This window comes from Meles meles, chromosome 2 (genome assembly GCF_922984935.1).
Source record: "Meles meles chromosome 2, mMelMel3.1 paternal haplotype, whole genome shotgun sequence".
Lineage (NCBI taxonomy): Eukaryota > Metazoa > Chordata > Mammalia > Carnivora > Mustelidae > Meles > Meles meles.
The window spans coordinates 114,507,296-114,534,296 of record NC_060067.1 but is presented as its reverse complement, the minus strand read 5'-3'; the positions used below and the strand labels follow the sequence as shown (position 1 = coordinate 114,534,296).

The window sequence follows — 27,001 nt, the reverse complement described above, 5'->3', positions numbered from 1 at the left end:
TACAAATAATAAAAGAAATTAACGAACACATTTATTTATTTAATTTTATTTTGATTTCATTTTATTTTAAAGTAGGCTACATGCCTAGCACGGAGCCCAATGTGGACTTGAACTCATGACTTTGAGATCAAGACCCGAGCTGAGATCAAGAGACAGACGTTTAACTGACTGAGCCACCTAAGTGCCCCCAAATGAACAAATGTTTTATTGTTTGCTGGCTTTAAATTTTTCCTTTTTAGATTTGGATATTATTATCATATTAAATATTTTGAACTAATTTAATGAGATTCAGTGATGAGAATATTGGACAAGATTCTGCAGTGAACTGATAAATGTGGAATTGGGGTCTCATCTTAAAGTAATTAAATAAGGATAAACCTGACCTACCTATGACTAAAATAATCACTTTTGATCATTAGTTTTTAAGTTCCTGGACTCTGAGTAACTACTTCCAGATTTTTAAAAGACCTAAACACACTCCAGATTATTTTTTGAGGGTTAAATAAATGGAAAAACCTAAGCTGAGATTATAAAGAATGAAAAGTTTTCATTCCTGTGCTCTCCACAAGACAGCAGACTGACTTTGTTTTCCTAATAAGGCTGTGCTAAATACTGGAATGCTTGTCCTCTTGAATTTTATTGAAATACCTAAAAATACCCACTTTACAAAAAGAAAAGTTTGTAGTTTCATGTGTTTAGCCTAGACAGAAATAGAAAAAATAGCTATATCTGGAAAAAGTTAGTGACAAAATTATGCCTCCAGTATTAGTATAGGACAGAGAACCTATAAATGTGAACTTAAAAGAGCCTTATCTTACACTTGGGATGTATGAAGAACACATTAGGTATTTTGCTGTCTTCCATTTGTATTTTGTTTGTCTTGATATAGTTAAGATTTGGGGCAAGTTTAAGTCTCCCTTTCTTCCCCTTCTTTTATGGTTAATAAGTAGGTTTATACTGTTCAAACATATATACAGGCTAATTTATTGCTCAGCACTGTGTTTAGATTTAATCTTCTTTCATTTCCGATGTGGATTTAACTTTCTTACAAAATGAAGTGCTGTGTTTAAGAATAAATGAAACAAGATGGGATTGGGAGGGAGACAAACCATAAATGACTCTTAATCTCACAAAACAAACTGGGGGTTGCTGCGGGGAGGTGGGATTGGGGGAGGGGGAGCGGGCTATGGACATTGGGGAGGGGAAGCGAACCATAAGAGACTATGGACTCTGAAAAACAACCTGAGGGTTTTGAAGGGTCAGGGGTGGGAGGTTGGGGCAACCTGAGGGTTTTGAAGGGTCAGGGGTGGGAGGTTGGGGGAACAGGTGGTGGGTAATGGGGAGGGCACGTTTTGCATGGAACACTGGGTGTTGTGCAAAAAGAATGAATACTGTTACGCTGAAAAAATAAATAAAATGAGCTGGAAAAAAAAAAAAAAAAAAAAAAAAAAGAATACTTGTCCTGCTCACTTAGAGGAGTAGAAGACCAGGTTCTTTCATTGGCGAAAAGTAGTTCATGTACTCTGGCTCCCAGTGCTTTCTCTGGCTGTGCCCTCACTGTCCTAGCCCCAGTCCAGCCCCACTGGCACATTCATGCCTCAGACACTTGACATTTGCCATTTTGTTGGTGTGGAGTTCCCTACTTCAAGTCTCTGCTCAGATTTCATCTCAGTTAGGGAGGCCTTCTCTGACTCCTTTACATAGAATAATATATCCCTGTCCCTTTCTTGCTTTACTAGACTCTGTTTCACTTGTTACCATGTGATATACTTGTTTTTAATCTGCCTCTCCCAAACAGAATGTAAGCTCTCTTAAAGTAGATAGTGTGTATCATTTATTACTGTTGCCCTGCTGCCTGCAACAGCTTGGTGTGTTAGGGGCTCCAATGAATATTTGTGGAATTAATTAATAAATTAATGAAATAAATTAAGGAAGTTATAACACAGGTATTGTCCATGAACTTGAAGTGACATTGGATATAGGACATATTGGTCAAGAATGAAAAGGCGTTTGGTTAAAATAACCTATGGTAATATAGAAGGCCATACTAATAACAAATCTGGTGGTTAGCAGGAACTAGACTCTGACCATAACATAATGGTATGTGTGTATGTGTGTGTGTATTTGCTTGTTTATTAAAAAATTAAGGGCTGATTCAAAAAGAATTGAATACTATCAAAAATGTATTAGTCAATGACTAAGTATGTATGTGGGTGTATTCATGTACATAGGTATATATATTCGGTGCCCTGCAGTAGCCAAAACCTCATTGAAAAAATATCATAATGGTTATTTCTGTAATCTTAGATGCTCAGAATACACCACTCTATCACAGGGATAGGTCAGACCTGTAGTGTGATTCATTCTGGATTATTGGTAGCATATCACCATTGATAGTTGTAATGGGGATACTATGATGCGTGTTCCTATAGTTTCCCAAGATTGTGAAGAAGACAAAATAGAAACATGTAGTTCTTGACATATGCACAGGAAGATCTTGTGATGTGGTATTTTGGAATCTACACTGCCAATAACTGGTTGCAATTTTGAGGACAATACTCAGTTTGTCATCATAGATGATGTTCAAAAGGAGCTTCTAGCTTCATCTTGCTGGAAAATAAAGTTATTAGAGAATTCTTATTGCTATGGGGAAAAACACGCTTCTTCTCCGGAAAAGTATGGAAGAATAGATTGGAGGCTCTATAATCTTAAAAGGCAGAGAGTTAGAGCTGTTTATAAAGCCTGTGGAGAACTTGTGTTCTTATGCTCAAATCTTGGTTCTCCCATTTCCAAATTCTAAATTGTGGTCAAATTCTTTTACTCATTTAATCTTCTGTTTCCTATATTTAAAATGAGAATAGTATTACTCTCTCAGGAAGAATAGGTGAGCTAATTTATGTAATGGGCCAAGTGAAATTATTGGCATTTGTTGGTACTCAGCAAGTGGTATTTTTTCATCCATTTCTAATTTGTCATTTTTTTTTCTTGGAACTTATCCTGGTAGATAATTCAGTTTGATTATAACAGTATGTAATAAAAGACAAAATAATTTCTAGAACTCAAGGAGTAGGAAAGTATAAGGAGTAGGAAAGTAGTATCTATTACTGCTGACTTTGTGTCAATACACAAAAATTTGTAACCCCATTTTATCCTGGAAGCAATTCCTCAAGGGAAGGACTATCATCCTTGTTGTATCAACAAAGAAACTATAGAGTAGCTGATTCATTTTTTGGTAACCTAGACTTGCAACCTTCATCTAGCTATTTCTCCTATTTCTCAAAGAATTCCTCTATCAATGAAGATTTTGACAAGGGAAAGCCTGAATATGAAAGGTAGGCTTTCTCTGTCTTTTTTGGGCTTTAAGCTTTTATTAAAATGAAGAAAAAAAAATAAGTAAACATTAAGCTTATGAATTGTGCCTGCTTTTGTACTACTTTTAATCCTACTGTCCAGCATCTGATGCTTATCAGGGTTTTCCTGAAGCAGTGATTTTTATATGCATTGCTAGACGTCTTATAAAAATCTAGTTATGCATATAGTTTGTTATTGATGCCTACTTTCCTAATCCGAATGTTATCCACATTTGTTATTTAAGGGTATTTTAATAGTATCACTGAAAGAGCCAGAAATATGTAGATGTATAAATGGAACTTCTGAATTTTCACAGGTAGATTATTTACATTGCAAATCCTGTTATTTTTGTATAAGCAATGAAGGGTTGTGTTGATAAAAAGAAATATTTTTTTCTACCTCATTGGAGCTGGAAGAGAAGCCATATATATATATATTTTTTTTTTTTTTAATTTTTTATTTGAGAGAGTGAGCAAGAGAGAGCAGGAGAAGGGGGAGGGGCAGAGGGAGAAGCAGACTCCCCCCCAAGCAGGGAACTCCACAAAGGGCTGGGCCCCAGGACAGTGAGATCGTGACCTGAGCCAAAGACAGACACTTAACCAACTGAGCCACCCAGGCACCCCAAGAAGCTATATTAAATAGAAGTGATGTGCACTGTGCCCAAAGAAAGATAGAGACGTAGTAGGTTTTCAGACAATGCAACTCTGTTATCAGTTGCTTGTTTATATCAGTCCTGAAAGTATTACCATCCATGCCTGATGTGAAATAAAGTATAGAATTTTGTGGAGAACAGTGGGAAAGAAGGAAATTATACTTTTCAGCTTCCCTTTCAGAAATGCGTGGTGCATCCTTTTTAGTTGCTCCTTTAGAATTTTTTCTTTAGTTGTATTACTAATAGTTCCATTTACAATATGTAGAATAAGATGAGAGAGGTTTTTAGTAGACTTTATCATGTATTAGCAAATGATCTGAGGTGCTGAGTAGTGGAGTTAAAAATAGTGCTTAAAATGTCATTTTTTTTTAAAGATTTTATCTATTTATTTGACAGAGAGAGAGATCACAAGTAGGCAGAGAGGCAGGCAGAGAGAGAGGAGGAAGCAGGCTCCCTGCAGAGCAGAGAGCCCGATGCGGGGCTCGATCCCAGGACCCTGAGATCATGACCTGAGCCGAAGGCAGCGGCTTAATCCACTGAGCCACCCAGGCGCCCCTAAAATGTCATTTTTAATCCAATAACATTATCTCTGTCTTTCACCAAGCTTCAGTATCAGTGCTATGTGGTGTGAATTTTATTTGAATGGGTAATTTAGAAGTTTAGATGGGTCACTCAATTACCAGTAGAGGGGTTAAAAGGAATTGACAAGTAGTGCCCAGCAACCACAGAAAGAATGATGAGAAGCTAAACTCTGATTTCTTATACCTGTCAGTGTCTAACAAATTGTAATTAGGATTTTTTTATTATGCAGAATAATTGTGAGGCTTAGAGTCCAAAAGAGTCATGCTCATATAGGATTATTTCCTAGAAGGTTTGTTATAATCAAAACCGTAAATGATCGACACCAGAGATTGGCCACATTTAACCCCCTGCCTGTTTATATGAATAAAGTTTTATTGGAACACAGGCAGGCTCACTCACTTACATTTGTATCATCCTTCTTGTTCTAATGACAGACCTTTAAATAGTTAAATTGAGAGCCCATGACCCACAAAACCTAAAGTATTGACTAACCCTTATAGTAAAGTTTGCCATTTCTTAACAATGGGGTTTATAAAATAGATTCCGTATTTAAAACTTCTACTGAAAAAGAATTTTACCAATAATAAGAATGCATTATCCTGAACTTTGAAGTTCCTTTTATTTAAACTTGAGCATATCTAAAATATTACACAATTTCTTTAACTTTCTTCTTGGTAGAAGTTCTTTTATAAATACTAGTTAGAAAAATGCATTTTTTTTTCCTTCAGTGGTTCTGAGGTTATTTTGAGTGTGGACATGAGGCAGAATGGACAGACCTAATATTCCCTGTTAAAAATGTTCCTGTGGAAATAAACGTTGAGTAAAACAACAACAACAACAAAACTTCTTCCATCTAGAATCAAGTAGAAAAATGTGAAATTTTGCATTTATCACTGTATGAAACTATCTTATTTATTGACTTATTATCGGCCTCCTTCATTACAATGTAGATTCCATGCAGGTAACTTTGCCTTGTTTACTACTGTATTCCCTCTAGCTGGAACAGTGCCTGCGGTTCAATAAATACTGATGACTGGACGGAGGAAAGGGTGATCTCAAGTGAAAGATGTCAAGTAACATATAAACCTGTCACCAAAACTAGTTATCCAAATTGATCAGTATTCAGTTTGCATTTCTGAAGATCTTAATAGCATTGAATTTGTGAACTTCAACCATAAGATAGAAAGCCACATACTATGAGAAGAAATATTTGTTAATCTCTTGGCTCCTTCTGGGTGAGTTGGCTATATTAGAGGGAGGAAAATGTGGACACTGGCATTAAACTTGGCATTAGCAGTCCAAATTATTTAATATTTCTGGACTTTATTTTTGAAATTAAGCAATGTATTGTATATAAGGCCTTTAATTCAGTGTCGAGTTCCTGGTAAGGCCCCAGTAAATGGTAATGTAGCCTAATGCTGATGCTCACTGTCATTTTTTATATAATGGGAAATACTTGATCATTTTAGATTTGCCTAATGTTCTCTATTCTCCCCCCACCTCTGAACCTCCACTCTGCCCCTAATGAGTGTCCCATGCAGGTCAGGCAAGCGCATTAGAAGTCCCTTCCTTCTTTCCTTCCACTTTTCCTCCCACCCTCCCTCTTCTGTCCATTTCTGGCTTGATTTAGAATTGGTTGATGTCAGTTTCTTCTCAAACCCCATCAACTGCTATGACCATCTAAGAAGGATCTTAAAACAAAAAGCCCTCATCCTTATTATGGAAGTAATTATCAAGTGGCATCTCTTTGTTCTGGATTTACCAGAGCCTCTCCCCATTTCAAGCCAAGCCCATGCAGAGGGGGTCTCAGGTACTCAGATGGGCTAGAGCAGTTCCCTTGCTTCTGTGTTCTTCCCTTCTTTCTATCACTGTTCAGAATCTGTCCAGCTTTGGGTTCTTTCTCCCTTTTGGAAGGAAGAAAAAGTACTGTATTAACTGTCCCCAAAGAAAAGAAAAGAGTGAGAGAGAAAACAGAAGTGAGACTATGTGTATGTGGTGAGCACAGTCTTTTAAAAGCTAAAAGGTATTATGATATAAGTTTTTGTACTTTATTTAGAGAAAATTTAATCCTTACAGATATTTTTGAATTGTTTAGAAAAAAGCACGAATACATTGCCATAAGTGATTGAAATGTTTAAGGTTTGAGTTTGCAGTAGAGTAGACCGACTGGAAGTACAATAAAATATGGGGAAATTGTTTAAGGAGACATCCCTCTACACACTTGAGCGCTCACTTTTTCCCTCTGGAGTTGCTTTGTTATTGCAAATTGACAACTTTGCAATTAAAGTGATTAATGATGTACCCTAGTGTTTATGGGTCTTGAGGTCAGTGAGCCCAAAGATGGCCATGCTGTGGGAAACTTAGATAGAGCTCATCTCACAGAAGAGGAACTTAAAAATCCTCCTGTTTTCTGTATGATTGTTTATGAGTTAAGCATATTAGATATGGTTGAAGGAGTCACCAAGACATAATGAGTAATGTGAAAAATCTTTATCAGTCTAGTTCTGTTGCTTAGTTCCTCATTCTTAAACACCAGTGTGAACATTTATTGGCTTCTTTTTTTTAACTAAGAGCACATTATTTTATAAAGCAGTATTAGAAAAATGCATTAATTCAGTATATAACTTAAATATAACACCATTCATTAGGTGTCCATAAGATGCAGTTTTATTTGATTCCTTTGAACCTAATCCCTGATAGAGCTATTATTTATTTATGGCATTATTTTTCCTATACATTATTCTAACCAGGGCATCACAATTCTAGTTTCTAATAAAATCCATTATAGCATAGAAATAGTTCAGCTGTGTAGCCAGAAGTTCTCAAACTGGTTGCAGTGCACCAGGGATTGTTATTTTGGATGCTGCTCTCCCCAAAATCAATCGACTTTCAAAATAGATTGTTCTAGCCACACTGATGGCTTTGTTCTTTGAATTCCATGAGCTGAGGAGAGTACTGGGCCAAGGCACTAGTCTCTCACCATCATGGCTTAGTCCTGTACAGTGGCTTCACACTATAAGAAGAGAGAACAATAAGCAAATTGTTGAGTCCATGGCATGAGGCCATTGCCAGGATCTCTGCTGGTTTGAAACACACACTACACAAAATTGACTTGTGATGATCACTGTGGTTGAAATGGAGATATATTACCCTGTTATGTATTTCCCAGGATTGAGAGAAAAATGTAGGAATAATTTTTAATAATTATACCTCAGTTTTTAAAACTGCTTATCTGTTTAAACGCCTTTTAAAAATGATCTACTTTGAAGTAATCTCTGACGTTTCTAAAGTAAAGGAGCACATGATCAGTATAAGTATTTTTTTAAAGAAAGATAACTGTAAAAATCTCAATTTTGAGAAATAGTTTTTCTTATTCACATATTAGGATTTTCTCCTCAGAATATAGGAAATACATTTTTCAGTTTGATGAAGAAAATAGGATTTTCCTCCCCTTAAACAGTGATTACATTATTCTAATAACCTTTGGGTAGCTTATTTAAACACAGTTGAAGAAATCACTAGTTTGATAAAGAATATATTTGGTATGACAAAAGGTTTTGAGGATTATATGGATTATAATATTTCTTTTCCTTTATTTTAGCCACTTGCAGGAGGCTTAAGTAAACATTGCAGACTTACAAAGATTTACTTTCTTTACTGTTTCTTTAAAATAGCATTTCCCAGGTTTTTTCCTTCTCTAACTCCAGTCTTGAGAAAGGTTTCCTAAGTAAATAAGTATTCTAAATACATTAATATGCCATACTTCAAAGGGGTATGGACAACAGTCTGCAATATTTTTTTCTTTAGGCATTAAAGGCTCTGAGAAGTTCTGTGCCTAGCATATTTATGTAACTTAAGTATTGCAGCTATCTTTGGTAACAGAATCTCTTTTTTTGTTTTGTGTTTTGAAAAGTAGCTTTCCGTGAAACATACTTTGAGAAGTAGTTTTACTTGCCATTAAAAGAGCACATGTGGGGCACCTGGGTGGCTCAGTGGGTTAAGCCGCTGCCTTCGGCTCAGGTCATGATCTCGGGGTCCTGGGATGGAGTCCCGCATCGGGCTCTCTGCTCAGCAGGGAGTCTGCTTCCCTTCCTCTCTCTGCCTGCCTCTCTGCCTACTTGTGATCTCTCTCTCTCTGTCAAATAAATAAATAAAATCTTGAAAAAAAAAAAAGCACATGTATGTTTTATAAAACAGAAAACACAAAAGAGAAAAAACAAATATTCATAGAGAGCCTTTACTAAAATGTTAGTCTGTTTCCATCTACTTTTTCCATGCACTGATCATACTGGATAGGCTATTTTATATCTTCCTTTTTTCACTTAATATCATAAAGTAGCTGTGTTCTCATGCAATTTAGGATTCTTTCAAAGAATGGTTTTAATTATTGCATTTTCCTATTGTGGTTTTATTGCAATTAACCATTTCCTCATTGTTGTTTATTTAAACTGTTGTTTCCAGTTTTTCACTATATAAGTTACAATGTAGGGAATGAATATCTTTATACATAAAGCCCTTTCCTTATTCCAGGTTGTTTCCTTATGATAGATTCCCAGGAGCTGATTATTATGTCAACGAGTACGAGCATTCTTCAAGGCTTATTTATTTATTTATTTACTTTATTTATTTATTTGACAGAGAGAGCACAAGTAGGCAGAGAGGTAGGCAGAGAAAGGGGGAAGCAGGCTCCCTGCTGAGCAGAGAGCCTGATGCAGGGCTCCATCCCAAGACCCTGAGACCATGACTTGAGCAGAAGGCAGAGCTTAACCCACTGAGCCACCCAGGTGCCCCTCTTAAAGGCTTTTTATAAATAAATGCCAAATTATTTTTCAAGAGAGCTATGTTAATATATAGTTTTTCCAGCAACATGCAGTCTCACAAACATTATGTATTAACATTTAAAAAAAACCTCTACACACTTGAGAGCAAAAGGTGGTATATCTTATTTTGTTATTTTGTAATAATTAATGAAGTTTGACTTTTTTAAAACCTAGTACCAATGCTGTTCATTAATTTTGCAAATTTCATTTGTCATGTATTTTAATTTCTCAAAGCACAGTAGTTTGTGTCATAAGAGTATGTAATTTTACTTAAATATACATGTAAGTTAAAATACACTTAAATATAAGATAAATACACTTAAATACTGATCTTATAAAAATGTAATTAATGCATGTTATAGGTACATATACTGTGTGTTAAAAAAAATTTGGAAAATTTTCCCCAATATTTTTAATGTGGACAGTTTGACTTCTCTACTCCAAAAAGCAAAACCACACTCTAAAATGAGGGCCATTTTAGGTGAGCCTGGGTGGTGAAGTCGGTTGAAGTTCTGCCTTCAGCTTGGGTCATGATCATGGGGTCCTAGACTTGAGCCCCGCATAGGGCTCCTTGCTCAGTGGGGAGCTTGCTTTTCCCCCTTTTCCACTCCCTCTGCTTGTACTCTCTTTCTCTCTGTCAAATAAACAAATAAAATTTTTATTAAAAGTCAAATTTAAAAAATTTTTTAAATTAAAAAATAAAATGAGGGCCATTTTAAATAGAAGAGTTAAAAAAATTATAAGGTTTTGAGCCACCTGGGTGGCTCAGTGGGTTAAAGCCTCTGCCTCCGACTCAGGTCATGATCCCAGGGTCCTGGGATTGAGCCCCACAATGGGCTCTCTGCTCAGCAGGGAGCCTGCTTCCCCCTTTCCCTCTGCCTGCCTCTCTGCCTACTTGTGATCTCTGTCAAATGAATAAATAAAATCTTTTTAAAAAATTATATGACTTAAATTATGAACGCCTATAAATTTTCAGAGGTCAGATGAATACTTGCATGTCGTGACAAAGTAACTTTAAGGAAATCTAAGTTTCAATGATTTTATGCTCATTTGGTGGTTATTTAAATATTTAAACCCAAGGAACCAATTTTTATTGCAGTGAGTGCCAACTACTTTATTTGACATTTCTTTATAAGTAAGTCTGTTTTTCCCCTACAAAATGATGTTTTGTTTTTAATGTTTAATGGACTTAATTCTGGGATTTTTAGGGTGTGTTATCCATTTTTTTTTCTGACTGCTTATCTTAGTTCAGATAGTTGCACTTGTGAGACTGAAGGTAAGCAGGGCAAATAGATTCAAGTTTCAGATTTTAAGTTCTTTTGTTAATTCAAGATTTCAAGCAGTACAGTATTTTTGTTGAGCTTTCAATGCATAAAGTATTTTAGGACTATTATTATTCTATGCTTTTTCAACAAAGTAAAGAGGTTGGATTCCAAAATTAAGTAAACTAACCATTCTGAGGTTCTTGTTGTTATTGTTGCCAACATTGGTTAAGAACTAACACCTAGGAAAAGCTAAGGAGTTTGTTTTCATAGACATAGGGATATATGCATTTTATTCTGTTTGGAAACTTGGTGACTGTTAAATATCAAGTTCTTTTTTATAAATTATTTTTATGTTGCTAGAAGAGTTCCATGTACCTTTAAGTGTCCAGATGAAAAAGGAAACCACCCTATTATGGCAAACTTCCAGTAATATCTTGGGAGATTTTAATAAGTAGATCCTTTGTGATTACATCTCATTGTGAAATTTCAATGAAAGGAAGATTCCACTATTCTGTACTTGAACTTGTTTACTTTGCTTATTATAATAATCCTATAAGCTAAAGGAGAAATTGTCTATTTGAGAGTACACATGGAAAGTTATGCAATTTCACAGTGTATAATTCTATATTGTGGTAATCGAATGTTAGCATCCATTGTAGCCTCTCATTAGGTCAGCCAATTATTCAGTGGGTGCTTGCCCTAACTAACCAATTTAATTGTTACTGGAAAATTTAGTTGCTACTAAAAATGATCAGAGTTCATTATTATAGAGATCAAATATCCTATAGTAGTTTCTTTTGTTGGCGATCTGTTCTCTCTGTAAGTAAAATAATCTCATGGTTTGTAGCTTAAAATTTTTATCACTTATTTACCTACTGTAGTTACATTTCTTGAATTTTGCACTTGATATCGCAGCCTGTATTATAAGAGGAGTCACATTGATTCTGGCATTATTAAACATAATATGTACCTTAATACTGGGTAAATTATTAGCAGCTTTCCCAATCATTTAGTTACTATCCTTGACTGCCAGTAATATATTGTAATATGTAAGAATTGTCAGCCAGCTGTATATCCTATGTAATTTACTTACTCTAAACTTTGAAATACCTCATCTGAAAAATGGGGTAAGAATAGTTGCTACTTCGGTTATTTGTCATGATTATATGCGATAGTTGCTCCAAATCAATTATTGTACTGTTAGTCCATGTTAACCAAAGAGAGAGTAATAATACAAAAAAGCATATTTCAAAAATACCTAATATGAATTGGAAATAGGTTCTATGCATGGAGTTTTGCCCTTCTTCCCTTGGTCTCTCCTTTCCACTCTTATTACTGATGACATATTACATGCCAGGCACAGTGCTGGTATAGAGACACAAATGGGATATGGTCATTTCCTTCATTGAAATTATAGCCTAATAGAAGAACTTAAAGTTTAGTTTTAGCATAACAAATATATTACCTTGTACAAGCACTTAAGAATATAAACACAAAATAAATACTCATTCGGTGACTTCGTTCAAACAGAACTTACTCATTATCTTCACAGAGACCCAGTATCCTGTGGTCATATACCTGGATGTTAGAAGAAAAGGTAGATACTACTGGAGATAGAGGTTCAGATTAGATTTCAGGAACCACTCAAGGATGAGAAAGTCATGTTTATTATACTTTTCAGTTTGGGGTGGAGAATAACCGTAACTGAAAGCTTAAACACGGGTGTATGAGGAAGCACAATTGGTGTTTGTCTTTCTTCATTTCAGTGTGTAGAAAACTAATGAATACCCAGTGTGTAAGGGTATAGGTACCTGCAGCATTTGAGTTACAGGAGTTAATTAATAGAGACGAATAGTCAAGACTATGAAATATGAAACTATAAATATTTAACATATTAAGGTATATACTAATAAAATTATATTAATAAGTTATTTGCAAAAACTTATGGGTTTTTTTTCCCTTTTTTCTTTCTTTTTTTCTTTTTTTTCCCTTCAGGGCATCTGCTACACCCAAGCCTGAGCCAGTTGCCGTGCAGAAGGTGTGTTTCTCATCTGGTATCACTAGGTACCACTTGATTGTCCCTCCTGAATCACTGTCATTTCCATTCTTTGTCTTAGGCCATACTGACAATTTATAGTTTCAGTACAGTTTTCCTTACCGTTCTTTTCCTTTAAAGATTGTAGGCGGTGGGGGATGGAAATCAACACATTCCTAATTGGCATCTGTAATTATACCCGTATTATTAAAACATGCTTTCTTTCGCCATATATTATCTAACTTATATCCATATTTCTTACATTCACATTCACTTTTAATTTGTCTGTGTTTATTCACATATTTTAAAGAGAATAAAAAAATGGTTCCAGAAAATGAATATCACAAGTCTTTGATAACATTTTATTAGTAATATTAACAGGTTTTTAATTATATTTTCAGAGTATTCTAGATAGGTTATTGGCAAGTACCTTTCTTGTCTCATATTTATCTTCAAATTGTCCCAAACCATTTTTCATATACAGCTGGCTTATACTTTGGGGGCTTTTCTCTTTAATTTTATTTGTGCCTTTCCACTGAATTACTTACATTGATTTGCTAAGACATGTTACTTCCCTCCCCCCAGTTAGCTTTATTATTTCTACAAGATTAATTTAGATTACTTATTTTTTTCTTAAAATTAAATGTAATAGGCCCACCTTTGTAGGTTTTTAAAAGAATTTATTGTTTTTCTTTTGGGATGGTAGGGTGAGTAGGAATTTATTCTTGAATGTCAGAGAAGCTTAACCTTTTGTTTTGTTTTGTTCTAAACGTCACACTTTCTTTGGGATAGGGATTTGCAAACACAAACTATGTTAATTTTTGGGAATTGATCTTTCTTAGTAGTTAATTTTTCTTTGATAAACAGCAATAAAGAAACATCTGAGATCATTTTTTTAATGTAACTATTAACTATTTTGGAAGAGGGAAAAAATTTTTATTCCACCTCCAAAGAATATCTCAAAACATTCCAGAGAGGAAAAACAGGTGGATTTTTCTTTTAAGCAATATCTTTATTCAAAATAATCATTAGAATGTGCACATTTTTGAATTAGATGAGATGATCTTTTCCTTCTGTTTAAAAAATATTTTTTTTTATTAGAAGACTTAGAAATATGCTGTTTTTTTCCTGCATGAATAAAATAATTGTACCCTGGGGAGTAATTAAACATGTTTGAAAGAAGAAATTATAATCAAGACTCTGGATATTCTAAAATAAATATTTTGGTTAGCAATATTTTGTTTATTGTGGGGTATTCAAAATTTTTTTCCTTTTGGGAAATTCAAGTGTCTGTTGATACTTATGATGGCATTTAGGCTTTTTGATAGTTTTCCTACTCTAGTTCCTAGATATTTTGAAACTTCTTTCGTTTTTGTAAAAAAAAATAAACTCATTGTGTGCATCTGTGTTATGCATGTTGGGATCAGTTGGCATGCATGTTATGTTCATTGTTTTTATGTAGAAACAAAGTCGGGGCTGCTAACATGATTGTGTTTGTCTTTTTAAAAACTAGCTGTGTGTTCTTTTCAGTGAATCTATTTTGCATGTATTTGGTGTGTTTTTGTGTATGTTTATTTTTATTTTACATAGGGAGAACCTAAAGAAGTAGTTAAACCTGTGCCCATTACATCTCCTGCTGTGTCCAAAGTCACTTCCACAACCAACATGGCCTACAATAAGGCACCACGACCCTTTGGTTCTGTGTCTTCACCAAAAGTCACATCCATCCCATCACCATCGTCCGCCTTCACCCCAGCCCATGCGACCACTTCATCACATGCTTCCCCTCCACCCGTGGCTGCTGTCACTCCTCCCTCATTTGCTGCATCTGGACTGCATGCTAATGCCAGTCTTAGTGCTGACCAGCATTCATCTGCACTGAGCGCTGGTAAACCTGCACTTAATGTCCCGCGGCAGCCCGCAGTCACCACCGTGTGTTCCGAGACTGCTCAGGAGCTAGCAGAGGGGCAGAGAAGAGGATCCCAGGGTGACATTAAACAGCAAAATGGGTAGGTGGCCAAGGGTGCTTTCTGCTCTTATCAAAACTCTTCTTTCAGGCAATTTCCGGGAGATAATTGACCCCCACCCCCTATCAGCGGTTCTTTGAAGGAAAGAAGATGAAATTTTATTTGCTTCATTAACATGTAGCTTTATATTATATTCATGTAGTACTTTCTGCAAGGCAGTTATAGGTTAATCAAACCTAAGTACTGCATTTTGACATGTTATGAACCATGTAACATACTACTCTGTAACTCTTTCTCCAAGTCCTGGTATAACATGGAGCAGCTGGCACTTATAATGCAAGGCAGATCTTGAATCTTTCTTTCTCATTTTTTCCATCCTTTTATTAGTCACTGAAAGTTTAAACAGAGTGGTTACAGTTGTGTCAGCTTATGTATCTCAGCCTAAGGAGAGAGGAAATGAGGAGCTTGTAAGAAGCTTTTTTTCTAGGAAGTAGTCTTAAGACAGAAGACAAATTTAGTTTTGACTCATGTCTACGTATGATGCATTAGCTTAGGTCAGATAGCCAGGAACATTCTTTTCAGATAAGCTTAAGCTAGAATTTAGTCTGTAAAAGCAGATAGTAATGAGAGAACAATAGCATCGAAGGATGCTTCACAAACATCAGAAACAAATTAGAGGATGTTTTCATTGTAAAGGTTTTTCTAAAATGTGAATAAGTTTATGGAAGTGGACACTAGATGTTTAATGTCAGTGGAAGTTTTGAAAATCTATTCCTCATTATTTTCCTTTTTGAGGCATTTAAAAACATTGGTTGACGTGCATTTTCAGCAGCTTCCTTAAAGATGGTCATCTTATTCTTTTGGAATTCTGTGTCTATACTTGAAGCCAAAGTCATTTTTGTAAAATCATTTTGATCAGATTTATTGTGACAAAAATGTGCTTTAAAAGGAAAACAAAGGAAAATCATCTGCATGCGTGATTTTTTTTTTTAACCAATGCCAGTTCCCAGGAAAATATAATTAAAATAATTGCGTGCATAGGTCCTTTCTGAGATAATCCCTTCCGAATGTTAATTCACGTAATGAAGGGGCTGTGCTTTCTGTAGCACCACTGCCATGGCAACCGTGGGGCTTTGAAAAGAAGGTGGCAGGGCTCCAGGCTGCTGCTGAGAGAAAGAGCAGGAGGTCTGGAAGAACAGCTACTGATTCGAACATAGGGTTTTTATGGTTGTGGGTGGCTTTTTAAAGTTTTGATGCATATATTGAGGAAAATTAGTGTCCTTCAAAGAACATTATTTCTTCTTTTATTTGAGAAAGAAATAGTATGTAGTGTTGAGGTGTGTTTTGTTGTGTTTTTTTTGGTATGTCCATTTCAAGACAATAGAATTTAGAGTGATCAAAGTGGATATTCTTAGAAGAAAGATGCTGCCTGTCAAATTATTGGCCCCGTAGATAACTAGAAGCAGAAGTTTACTATGTTAATTAAATTCCCGTTTCAGTGTAAAAAAGTCCACTGGAAGAAGTGTCTGAACAAAAATATTTCTCCTTACATTTCTTGAAATTTTATAAAATGGTCTTCTTTCTCTTTTTTTTTTTTTTAAGGAAAAAATCCAACTTTACTGATTCATATAAGATAGCCTTCTTAGTGGAAAGTTGTACAGGTAAAAATAAATTGAGGTATGGAAAAGTACTATATTTACAACATGAAAATATGAAAATGAAGCTTAAGTATTGCTTTATAAAAACAACTTTGACCCTTAAACATAAAATGATTTAAAGCTTATTATTTTCAAACTGAAACCATAGGCAGTGGTATAGTTATAAGGCCTCGATGATGGCTTCTTAATCAGTGGACATGTGATTACTGAGCATGTGCCTTTGTCTAGCACTGTGCAAGAATTCGAGGAAAGGGGGGGTTATTACATATTTTGCATCATGAACAAGCAAGGTACTGCTTCACACTGGCAAGCTGGGTATATTTAAAAATAGGTTGATTTCAGATCTTGTCCAGGTGATGGACAATGAAAACTTGATTAGTCTGAAAACAAAGTGTGATGTCTGTGAAATTCTAAGAAAGATTTGCAGTTCACATTTCTCTTAACTACATTCGGATTAGAGAAATCAAAGATAAATCACGCTCTTTACTAGTCAATGATCTGTCATTTTGAAGGATAGGTTTTTGTGGTATTGATGAATGCATTTCCCTCATCAGGTAGCAAACTTTGTCTGAAATAATTGTCAGAATATTTACTAATTATGTGATTAGCACATTTTTCATATTTTTATAATGTTACAAAAGATATGCAATGTTGAGAGTTTTGACTTTTTATTAAATTACTTTTTATTTTAAAAATAATACATGCCAGTAACCAAAAATTTAAGAGTTCAGAAAGGTATAAAGCTAAGTTCTTAAGTTGTCTTTTTCCTCAAAGCAGAAAGATTATTAGTCTTTAAGTGATTTAAAGTCATTGGCCAGTTTGCCAAATTGATAGGTGTCTCACCCAAATTTATGTGGGATTAATTAATGTAAGACACAAATAAGTGTTTATTTGTTATGCATTACTACTGAGAAATTGTTACTCATCATAAAGTATAAAATCTATAATTATATCGATAGTTTTAGAAGATTTCTTAATAATGCTATGCAGGTGTTCTTGTTCCTTATTATAAATAATACTAAACAAGGCACTTTGTGAAATTTTTAATCTTTCTTCTACATATGCAAATTATTGGTCTTGCCTTGCTATTTTTCTTACTCCTCTCCCTCTTTACTCTACTTCGACCAAAATGGGACTTTGTATTCCAAACTGGAAGGGAAGCTATTTTGCATCAAGTAGTTTAAGTAATTTACCTTTTCCTTTTCCATATGCCCTTGCATTATAATGTGCCACTGCTTTCAAAAGGTAAGTGTGTCATGTATCCTTTATTAATTTCAATTTTGTGAACTGCAATTTCTTCTAACAGTTCCAATATGTTATTTTGAAGAAACTGGTCCTTGGAAGATACAAAGTATGATATGGTAGTAATATTTTAAAATGCTTTTCTTTTTACAGAAAACACAAGTGACAAAGTTAGTATCCACATTACTGGAGAGGAAATATGGTGATTTATATATGAGTAAAGAGCATGAATGTGTCTGATTTTTGCAAAATTAACATTTTGCAAAACCGCTGCCATTAAAAAAAAAAACACGTTTAGTGTTTTCAATAAGTTTGGTTTGCATTGCTATGTTGTAGTGAATTGCTTTTTGGTGATAAATAATAGTATTTAACTTTTGCCATAAAATATATGTGGGGTTTGCTGTGTAGTGGTTTATAAGATGTAATGCTTGGGGGAATGTAATTTGCCTCAGTCAAGACTGTTAGAAGACAAAGAGAAAGATACAAGAGAAGGCATAAACATACGTACCACTAGCAAATAACATGTACGAAACTGAATTGTTTTCCAAATTCACATAACAAACCAGTGTTTCCCAGGTAAAGTTCCTTAAGAACCTTTTTCATTTTTTTAGCAATGTTGTTGGAAGTTTTAGACCTCTACATGTACAGTGGTGTGACCCTAGATACAAAGTTTATACGTACCTTTTGACATTAGCTAAGAGAGATAGTTACTGGCTTATTAAATGACATAGGTAGTTGGTATAGACATTGGGAATCACTATGGAATACCCTTAAAACCTCGCTTTTGTGTATGTTGGTCTTGATGGTACACTGGCTGGTGATTAATAGCCTCAAAAATAGATAAAAATCACATTAGATAATTAATTTTGTGTTATGATTAGTCTGAGCATGTGCTGAAATGTATCATCACAATGTAGATTAGAATTGAAAATATATAATATTTAACTATTTTAGGCATACCAGAGAATTAGTGATCAGATTATTAGAACAACTTTATTCCAGTGTGGCTGTGGTCTCACTAATTGAATAGTTCCATATTCCATACCCATAGGAATATAGTACCCAGTGTACTAGTGAAAGATCTCCAAGCCCTAATTTATTATTTAAATTCTTATACACAAAGATTTTGACTAGTTTCTAGAGTCCATAATAAGCAATTTCACTAATAAAGGGGAAAACGTGTGCCTTGGAAAAATAAATATAAGCATGTAGGTTAAATATATGTATTTTTAAATTCAGGATTCAGATTCATTAATTTATTAGGTATTACTGTCCATTGTGCTAGGTGTTTATGAGTTGATTATGTGATTTAATTCTCATTCGAACTTTGAACACCGAGAGGTTACTTAATTTTCTCAAGTCATGCACCTTGTAAGTGATTAAGATTCAAGCTTAGGTTTTTTTGAAGCCAGTTTGACATACCTTCCTCTGCATCACCTGACTGTGATCCTGGCTTATTTCTGTTAATTTGAACTAGTATTTGTTTTTAAATGGGTTGAAGCAGTATAAATGAATAATGTGCATAAACTACAATTGGGTTTGATAGTACTTTTTTTGTTTTTAGTATCAGGGGATCTACCCTAACAACAAATCTGTGTTTTTGTGGTTTTCAGAGTGTCTTTACATATATTAAACTTATGCCCTTACAAGAATTCTGAAAGAAAAAGAAATTGTAACCATTTCACTGTTCAGTAAAGAGGGGCTTCTATAGATTTCACCTTGTCCAGGGCAGAGGGCAAGTGGCAGCATAGTCAGGGTGTGGAGCCAGGTCTTCTCATTGTCACGTTAGCACAAATGCCATTGCAGTGTATGATGCTCCATTCCACCTGGGCACATTTTCTGAAATGCTTGGAAATATTTGTTCCATATATACAAATTGGCATCTTTAGGTCAAAACCAATCTAGTCTCCATTTGTTGCCACTTACTACACAATAGACCGGTTCCCTCCCAACTTCATGTTGATATAAAACTTTCCCCCCTAAACTTAAAAATGTTTAAATGTGTATCTAAAATTCTGTTCAGGGGAGGTTATTTTGAAAAACTATTTCCCTGCTATTTAAAATCGTAAGGCAGAGGAAAGTATGCTTTGCGTCGTGGCTACAGCAGAGTACATTATCGATAAATGCTGAGATCAGCATACTCCTGCATCCTACCCCCCTTCAGTGAAACTCAGCCCTCTGTAGAGTTTATGGAACTGATTTTGATATACATCCAGGAAATACAGCTACACTGAGCAGTGTTAATATTAAAACTGTCACTAGGTTCATAATGAATTGCTAGTTACTCCGACTAAACTTCATTTCAGGATTGATTGAGCAGTGTGTTGACAAACTATGTAGAGTTCATACTTCAGTCTTCTCTGTCCATAATGGTGTATAAATATATTTGTCTTTAATGATTCTACAATTAATAGGCTGTGTGAATGAATTATGTTTTGAGATCTTCCTTCTTCAAATGTTATTAGTGTAGTTCCTTTACTATATCATATCAGGCATGCCTTTTTGAGTAATAATAAAAAAATAATAGAAAACGAAAGCATGAGTTCCTACGAATCCATATCAGACTTACTGGGATTTGCTTGTGAATAAGCGTGGTAATGACAGACAGAGGAGAGTATGAAAATTAAGTGGTAGCCCATTATTTATGATCCAATATGCTTCCTATATTTTCTGTCATAATCACATTTTTTAAAAATAAGAGAAAAATCAAATAGCTTGTTATTTCTTTGTAGTATCTGTTTCAGGATAATTTTTTTGGCTTTTTAGGTTTTCATCTTACTCCCAGTTAACATACAGTTTCAGGTGTACAATATAGTGATTTTGGCAGAGGATTAAGTTTTTATTTTAATGATTCAGGATAATTTTTGTGAGATTACATTTGCTATTAATATATACTTCACATGTTATGTGAGTGAAAGACTTTCTCTGATTTTAAGTGGTTCTAAAATGTTCTGTTTCTACATCTTATATCCAGTAATTATTTTATTCTCTCCCTTTTGTTAGGAACATAATAGAAATTTGGATTCATGCTAAAATGAAATAAATAAACCTAGAGATCTTTTTAAATAGTGAATCTTTCTCTGTTAACATATAACAGAATTTTGACTAACAGTTGTTCATTTTTGTTTGTGTTTACATGTTTATTTTGAAGCATGATGTTTTGTGTAATATCTTCGTGTAAATTCATTGTTTTGAATTTCATTATTTCATTTTTTCTTTTCTTTTTTCTTTCTCTTTTCTTTTCCCTACCCTCCCCCCTTCTTTGTTGCCTCATACTTGTCCATTTTCCATTATCCTGGGAACATCAATGTCTTCTCTACTCTATTACATATTTCTTGTGTGTGTTATTCTTCCTTCAGTAACCCTGGCACTGTGTAAGTACCTAATCAGTGGTTCCTTTTGTAATTTTCATCATTGTCTCTCTTAAGTAACTTTCCATCTTCCTTTCAATTTAATACCACCAGCAAACTTGGTTAGTGTCTTCTCCATGCAAGAATTTTCAAATTTGTTAAGGAACCTAAGAAACATGTTTTTCATACTAAAGAACTTCATCTAAATCAGTGGGTGTGTTTCCACTTTGGCGGTGGAAAAAATCAGTAAGCTGAACCTTCAAAGAGATAAGTATTGTAGACTTTGTATACTGGAGTTTGAGACATAGTTTGGGTCTCTCTTGTTTAGTATTTTTTAAAAATATGAATAAAGCTGCTAATTGTGAATATCTATATTTTGAAATAAATTATTTGCTTTTGATAGTTAAATTTATGTTCTATCTCAAATATATTTTTAAAAAATAAAATCATTGAGATGACTCTCTTTTTTTATCACAGTCATCAGAGTTTAGAATGTCAGAGCCAGAAAAGCTAAGTAAATATTTAGAAACTTCATATCACTTAACACAGTGCCTTAAGCTGTGGTGAATATCAGAGATTCAGAGGTGTACCATGCTTTTTCCAAGTATGTTGTGGCTAAAACGTATCCTTAAGTGGTGTCATTTTATTATTCTCAGTGTACTTAATTATTAGCTTGACACCACTGTTTAGTATTTTTACAGACCAAACCTTTTGTAGAAAATAAAATAGTCTTATAGTTTAAATTGGCACCATTTAAGAGTAAACTGCATTCAGTAATTATAGAGAAATTTAAACTTTAAGTTTGATAGCTAAATATGAAGTTTTTCAAGTAATTGTAGAAGGTCTTTACCTTATGTCTGTTGTCTGTTTAGGAAATTCTATCTTCTAAATGTATTGTGTTTATGAAGTACTCTGTGTATTCTGATTTTTTTAAAAATTCTCTCTCTTTTTTTTTTAAAGATTTCATTTATTCATTTGACAGAGAGAGAGATCACAAGTAGACAGAGGGGCAGGCAGAGAGAGAGGGGGAAGCAGGCTCCCTGCTGAGCAGAGAGCCTGATGCGGGCCTCAATCCCAGGACCCCGGGATCATGACCTGAGCTGAAGGCAGAGGCTTACCCCACCTAGCCACCCAGGCACCCCCATGACCCATAGTCTTAAAACGTGCATTTCAAATAATGTTCTTAGTGATTATAAAAGAACCCATTATGTAATCATTACTGTGCATTAGGTACTTTAGAGAACACTTTACGTATATTACTGATCTTATTTATTCCTTAAAACAACTCTTTAAGGTAGACGCAGTCCCCTTTACTCAGATGGATAGAACTGAGATTTGGAGAAGTTAAATGACTTGCATAAAACACACACTAAGTGAAGAATGTCATGCTTGAAACTATTACTTGTCTGTTTTTAAAGCCAGTGTTAATGTTAATCCTATCATATTGTTCCTTGGGCAAGAACGCTTCTAGTATATCAAAACAGTTTTAGTAGTGTAACTATTAAAATAACGGCAGTCCAGTGGCATTCTGATAGTACTGTGATTTTGTAGCAAGGAGTTACATCCAGGAGGTGTTGCAGCTCACATCTGATACTCTTTGAGCACTTTCTCTGCTTGGATCTTATGGCAATAGTCTGCTAGTCCAGACTTAGGCTTCTTTCTCTCTCCTGGAATTAGACTTATAGCTTCCAAAAGTTTGAGTTTGTCCTGTTTTGATGGGGAGGGGGAAGAGAATGGAGTATTCATTATGTTAGTAGATCTTAGAACAAAGTATTAATGTATTTAATAACTTCCTTAATGTTTAAGCTTTGTTAATAGAAAAATGAATGTTCTTAGCAAACTCAGAGTTCTTGAATTCTATAGTTTACAATCCCTTTCACACATATTATTTCATTTAATGCTTAGAACAGTGCCACTTTGTATGTGATATACTCATCTATAAATGAAAAGAAAAAGGCTCAGTGAGGTTGGCTTGTCCAAAAATCACACATCTGCAAAGTCATAGAGCCAAGATTTACATCTTGGTGTTTTGATAAATTTATTGGTTTCCCATATACCACAGCTCTTATTCCCTACACTGACCCTGCACATAACTTTATTTAGGATGATGGATATCTACACATGAATGAGAAAGCCATAGAAAGTAACAGTTCTGACCCTTTTCAAAATTGTGTTTGGAATTACTGACTTAGCCTGTACTAAACCATTCTTAGTTCCCGGGAGTAGTGAAGATATGTTCCTTTAATTTTGTGAAAGCCAATACATTTGGGGAATATGTTGATATTTAATGGTGGTTGCAAATATAGTCCATAGCTGTGTTTTGTGAAGCATAAGATAGGTAAAAGAACAATACACGTAATTATAAAAAAAAAAATTTTTTTCTAAACTCTGGACTTCGCAGTTCTCATTTTTTTCCTTCTTTTCTTATTCTTTTCCCTTTTTTTATGCTGGAATCTCTCTTCTGCTGCCTTCTTCTGTCCATTAAAAGGAAAACCCCACCTAAACGGTAAACTTTCCTTTAAATAGATACTTATATTATTTTATGTTAGCATATAAATGTCTTTTTTTTTTTTACTAGTTTCAGAGAAAGTCTATTATAGCAGGGCATCTTTTTAAGAAAATTGAGGCTGAGTTCACTAGGAAAAGCAAAAGATATATAAAAAAAAGCATTGATATTAAATGTGTAAATTATAATTAATTTGGTAGAGGCTATTTTATCCTTAACATGATTTAAAAATTTGTAATTCTTTCCTTCCTAGTCCGCCAAGAAAACACATTGTGGAGCGCAATACGGAGTTTTATCACATACCAACTCATAGTGATGCCAGCAAGAAGAGACTGATTGAGGACACTGAAGATTGGCGTCCACGGACTGGAACGACTCAGTCTCGTTCTTTCCGAATCCTCGCCCAGATCACTGGAACTGAACATCGTAAGTGAATACCTAGGGATTGTAATATACAAATGTTCTTTGGCATAGAGAATAGCATTGGAGACAGATGGGTAATTATTGGAAAATAGTAATTTTCCAGAGGCAGTTTGCTTGTAAATTATGCCATGCATAATATGGTTCACATACATAAGAAGCTAGCCCAGGAGAGTTGCACTGAAAAGTGGAGCAGTAGTAGCAGCAGTAGTAGTGCTGACCGTGGTACACAGCCAATGACAGCATGATGTGGGATGTTTTTTAGTGCCTCTGCGCAGCTTGACCATTTCATATTGACTGCTACAGGTAATTGCTTAAATGATTTTTCAAGTTAAAAAAAGTCAACTAATGTTGGATATTACTTATTATATTTCAGTGAAAGAATCGGACACTGAAAATACAAAGAAGGCAAAGTAAGTTGTCCATTTCTTTGGTTGATTGGAATGCTTTCCTTTTCATGAATGATCTCGCTTTATTTTTTCACATTTTTAAGTGTAGTGGTATGGCTTTTTGTCTTTGTAACTAGAAGCTAAGTATTTAACTTCGGTATCTTTGGTGGGACTTAACTGTGAAATTAAAAAACTTACAGATTTTTGAATTAGTAGATACCATCTGCATTTCATGTAAGGTTAATTTCCTTTTGCATTGAAAAAAGTGGGCAGAAGAGTATATTTGGGATTGCTTTGCTAACACTATGGATTTCCGTGAATGAGTTTGTGTTGTCTTGTAGAAATTTTGTTTTGGGCAATGGATTGCCAAGAGGCCTCTATATATTAATTTCTGTGTTTATAAAAATGCTCTACCCTTAAAATCTTTGCTATTAAATAAAATAGTTATGTAAAATTAAACTTTTATAAAGCATGTTTTCTGCATGATGAACTAAGTGTAGAAACTTTTTCTTTCTCTTTCTTATGACTCTTCTGTCACCTTTTCTTTTCTTTTCTTTTCTTTTTTTTTTTTTTTCCACAGGGAAAAGATACCCCTTCACGTCTTTAGTCCCAAATACACAAAATTACGTGACTGGCACCATGAAGTTTCAGCACGTGCTCTTAACGTACAGTGATTTATGAGTCTCACCCCCCAAGCAACCAGCACATACCTTTTCATTCACTTTTTGGTTTTTTCCAAACTCACAGCAAAATCTGTATTAAATTTGCCTTATGAAAAAATAGAATCTTTTCTATACTTTTCTAACCATTTCCTGCAGTTGTAAAAAAGAGGAAGATTAACTTGTTTTGTGCTAGTTGTTAGCTCACAAATATTAAACCAAGAGAGCAAAGTAAGGGACTCTGATCTGTTCAGTGGTATTATATCTGTTTCCATTGTTATTAGGGTAGTGATGTTGGAAGAGGAACTCTATTTGTAAGTTGAATTTGGTTGGTTGTGTGAAGCAGAGGTAGATGAGCAAATAATATTCTCATCTAATTTTGAAAATACACCCTTAATGTTATTACCTTTCCCAAGATTACTTTTAAATTCATTATTACATAATGTTCAGAGTGGGTTGTAAATTATCCTAAATAAGCAAATAGGAGGAGGCAAGATAAAACAGAGAAGACTTGATTAGAATAGAGTTTATTATAGATTTGGGTATTTTTTAAAGCAAGTATTATTTCAGGATGGCTATGAAGAGAAGGAGGCCCAGATTTGGCTCCTAAAAAAGGAAAGAAGAGAATTTTGCCCCTATTTGCAGTGGGGAAATTGAGTGTTCTTTTAGTCTGGTTAGCTTCAAAAATCCTATTTTCTACCAAAGGAAATATTTCCAAACTGGTGGATGTTCTTAGGGTATAAACAACTTCAAGGCATTAACTAATAAGAAATAGAAAAGATAACTTTGTTTTGTCTTTAAGTGAACATAAAATAAATTATAAGTGATTCTTTATGTGACATCAGAAATATTTTACTTAGTGACATAAACTCTTGTGTGTTGCTGCTGTTCTTAGGAAACTATATTTTGGCCAATACATGCAAGCTAATATCCGACCAGATATGCTTTCTGTTTTGTAATATAATGTATTATACGTTAGTTCTAAATTCAACAATAAATGCATTTTGAAGTTTGGAAAAGTATTGTAATAAAGTTGCCTTTAACTTAGCTTTGTTAATTGTTTTCTGTTTCCCTGAAACCAGTAACAGTACCATCCAGGACTTGTTACACTGTCACTTGGATAAAATAAATAATTCTCCTGACATTTCATTTGCAAAACATTTTTAATTTTGCGAGGCTGCTAGAATGAGTGTGGAGTATGACAAAGGCCCATATTTTTTTTTTCTGAATTGTCATGTTATTTGACATAATACCTTATGTGAGTAACATAGAAAATTAGACTGTGGCACAACATAGCATTAGTCTTTGTAGAAAATGATTACTGGGGGATTTTGCCTGCATTCAAGGCATTTAAAAATTAATTTATATTATACTATTATCTTTTTTTTTTTTTTATAAGTGAGGTCTACTACACCCAGTATGGGGTTCAAACTCAAAACCCTGAGATCAAGTGTTGCATACTCTACTGACTGGGCCAGCCAGGTGCTCCCGGGAGTTCAAGACATTTTTATTTTTCTGCATTTTTTTTTCACTTTGATGTCACCATAGACTAGAACAACTACCTGGTAATTTGGAGAAACTAACATTATTTTCAGTTAATGTTCGATTACTATCTAAAATTTTGTACACAAAATGTATTTAAAGATCTAGGATTTATCTATGCTTATTTCCACTGTACTTCATAATTTAGTAAGGTGTCCCTCTTCTGCTATATCAGATACTGCTTGTGGCTTTATGATCCTGACATCAATCCATTATTACTGTGTCTATGACCTCTATAAGAAAATATTCTTTCTTAGACCAGGTTTTCCTATACCTAATAATTCTCATTCATCTCAAAAGATGATATTTGAAAGTAGATGGAATCAAATTCTCATGAAAGTAAGCTGTAGGGTAGAGTAAACAAGGTATTTCCCACCAAGCACCAAATTTCTAGAGTAACTACGTAGTTGAGAGAGAGAGCTACTAGAATGAGAATTTTAGGTAAATAAAAGACTTTCTCCCTAGTAAAGACAAGTGACCATGTATAGAACTTCATAACGTGAAATAAGTATAGTTGAAAGTAAGAATTTAGTACCTCCCTGATTAAACATAAAGTACTTAAT

General features: G+C 34.4%; 1 protein-coding gene across 7 annotated transcripts in view; it reads left to right on the top strand.

Annotated features, from left to right (window-relative positions):
- The window catches only part of PDLIM5 (PDZ and LIM domain 5), a 206,029-nt gene that overhangs the window by 103,706 nt on the left and 75,322 nt on the right, over window positions 1–27,001 (top strand). For 2 of the 7 annotated variants that reach the window (XM_045994489.1, XM_045994482.1), the window contains exons 4-8: window positions 12,666–12,708; window positions 14,296–14,714; window positions 23,411–23,428; window positions 23,682–23,854; window positions 24,225–24,261. In XM_045994489.1, the coding sequence (XP_045850445.1) occupies window positions 12,666–12,708; window positions 14,296–14,714; window positions 23,411–23,428; window positions 23,682–23,854; window positions 24,225–24,261 (690 nt within the window). Of the gene's footprint in view, window positions 1–12,665; window positions 12,709–14,295; window positions 14,715–23,410; window positions 23,429–23,681; window positions 23,855–24,224; window positions 24,262–24,817; window positions 25,932–27,001 lie in introns of those variants that run through there. The other 5 variants (XM_045994526.1, XM_045994520.1, XM_045994503.1 and 2 more) reach the window with 5 other exon arrangements.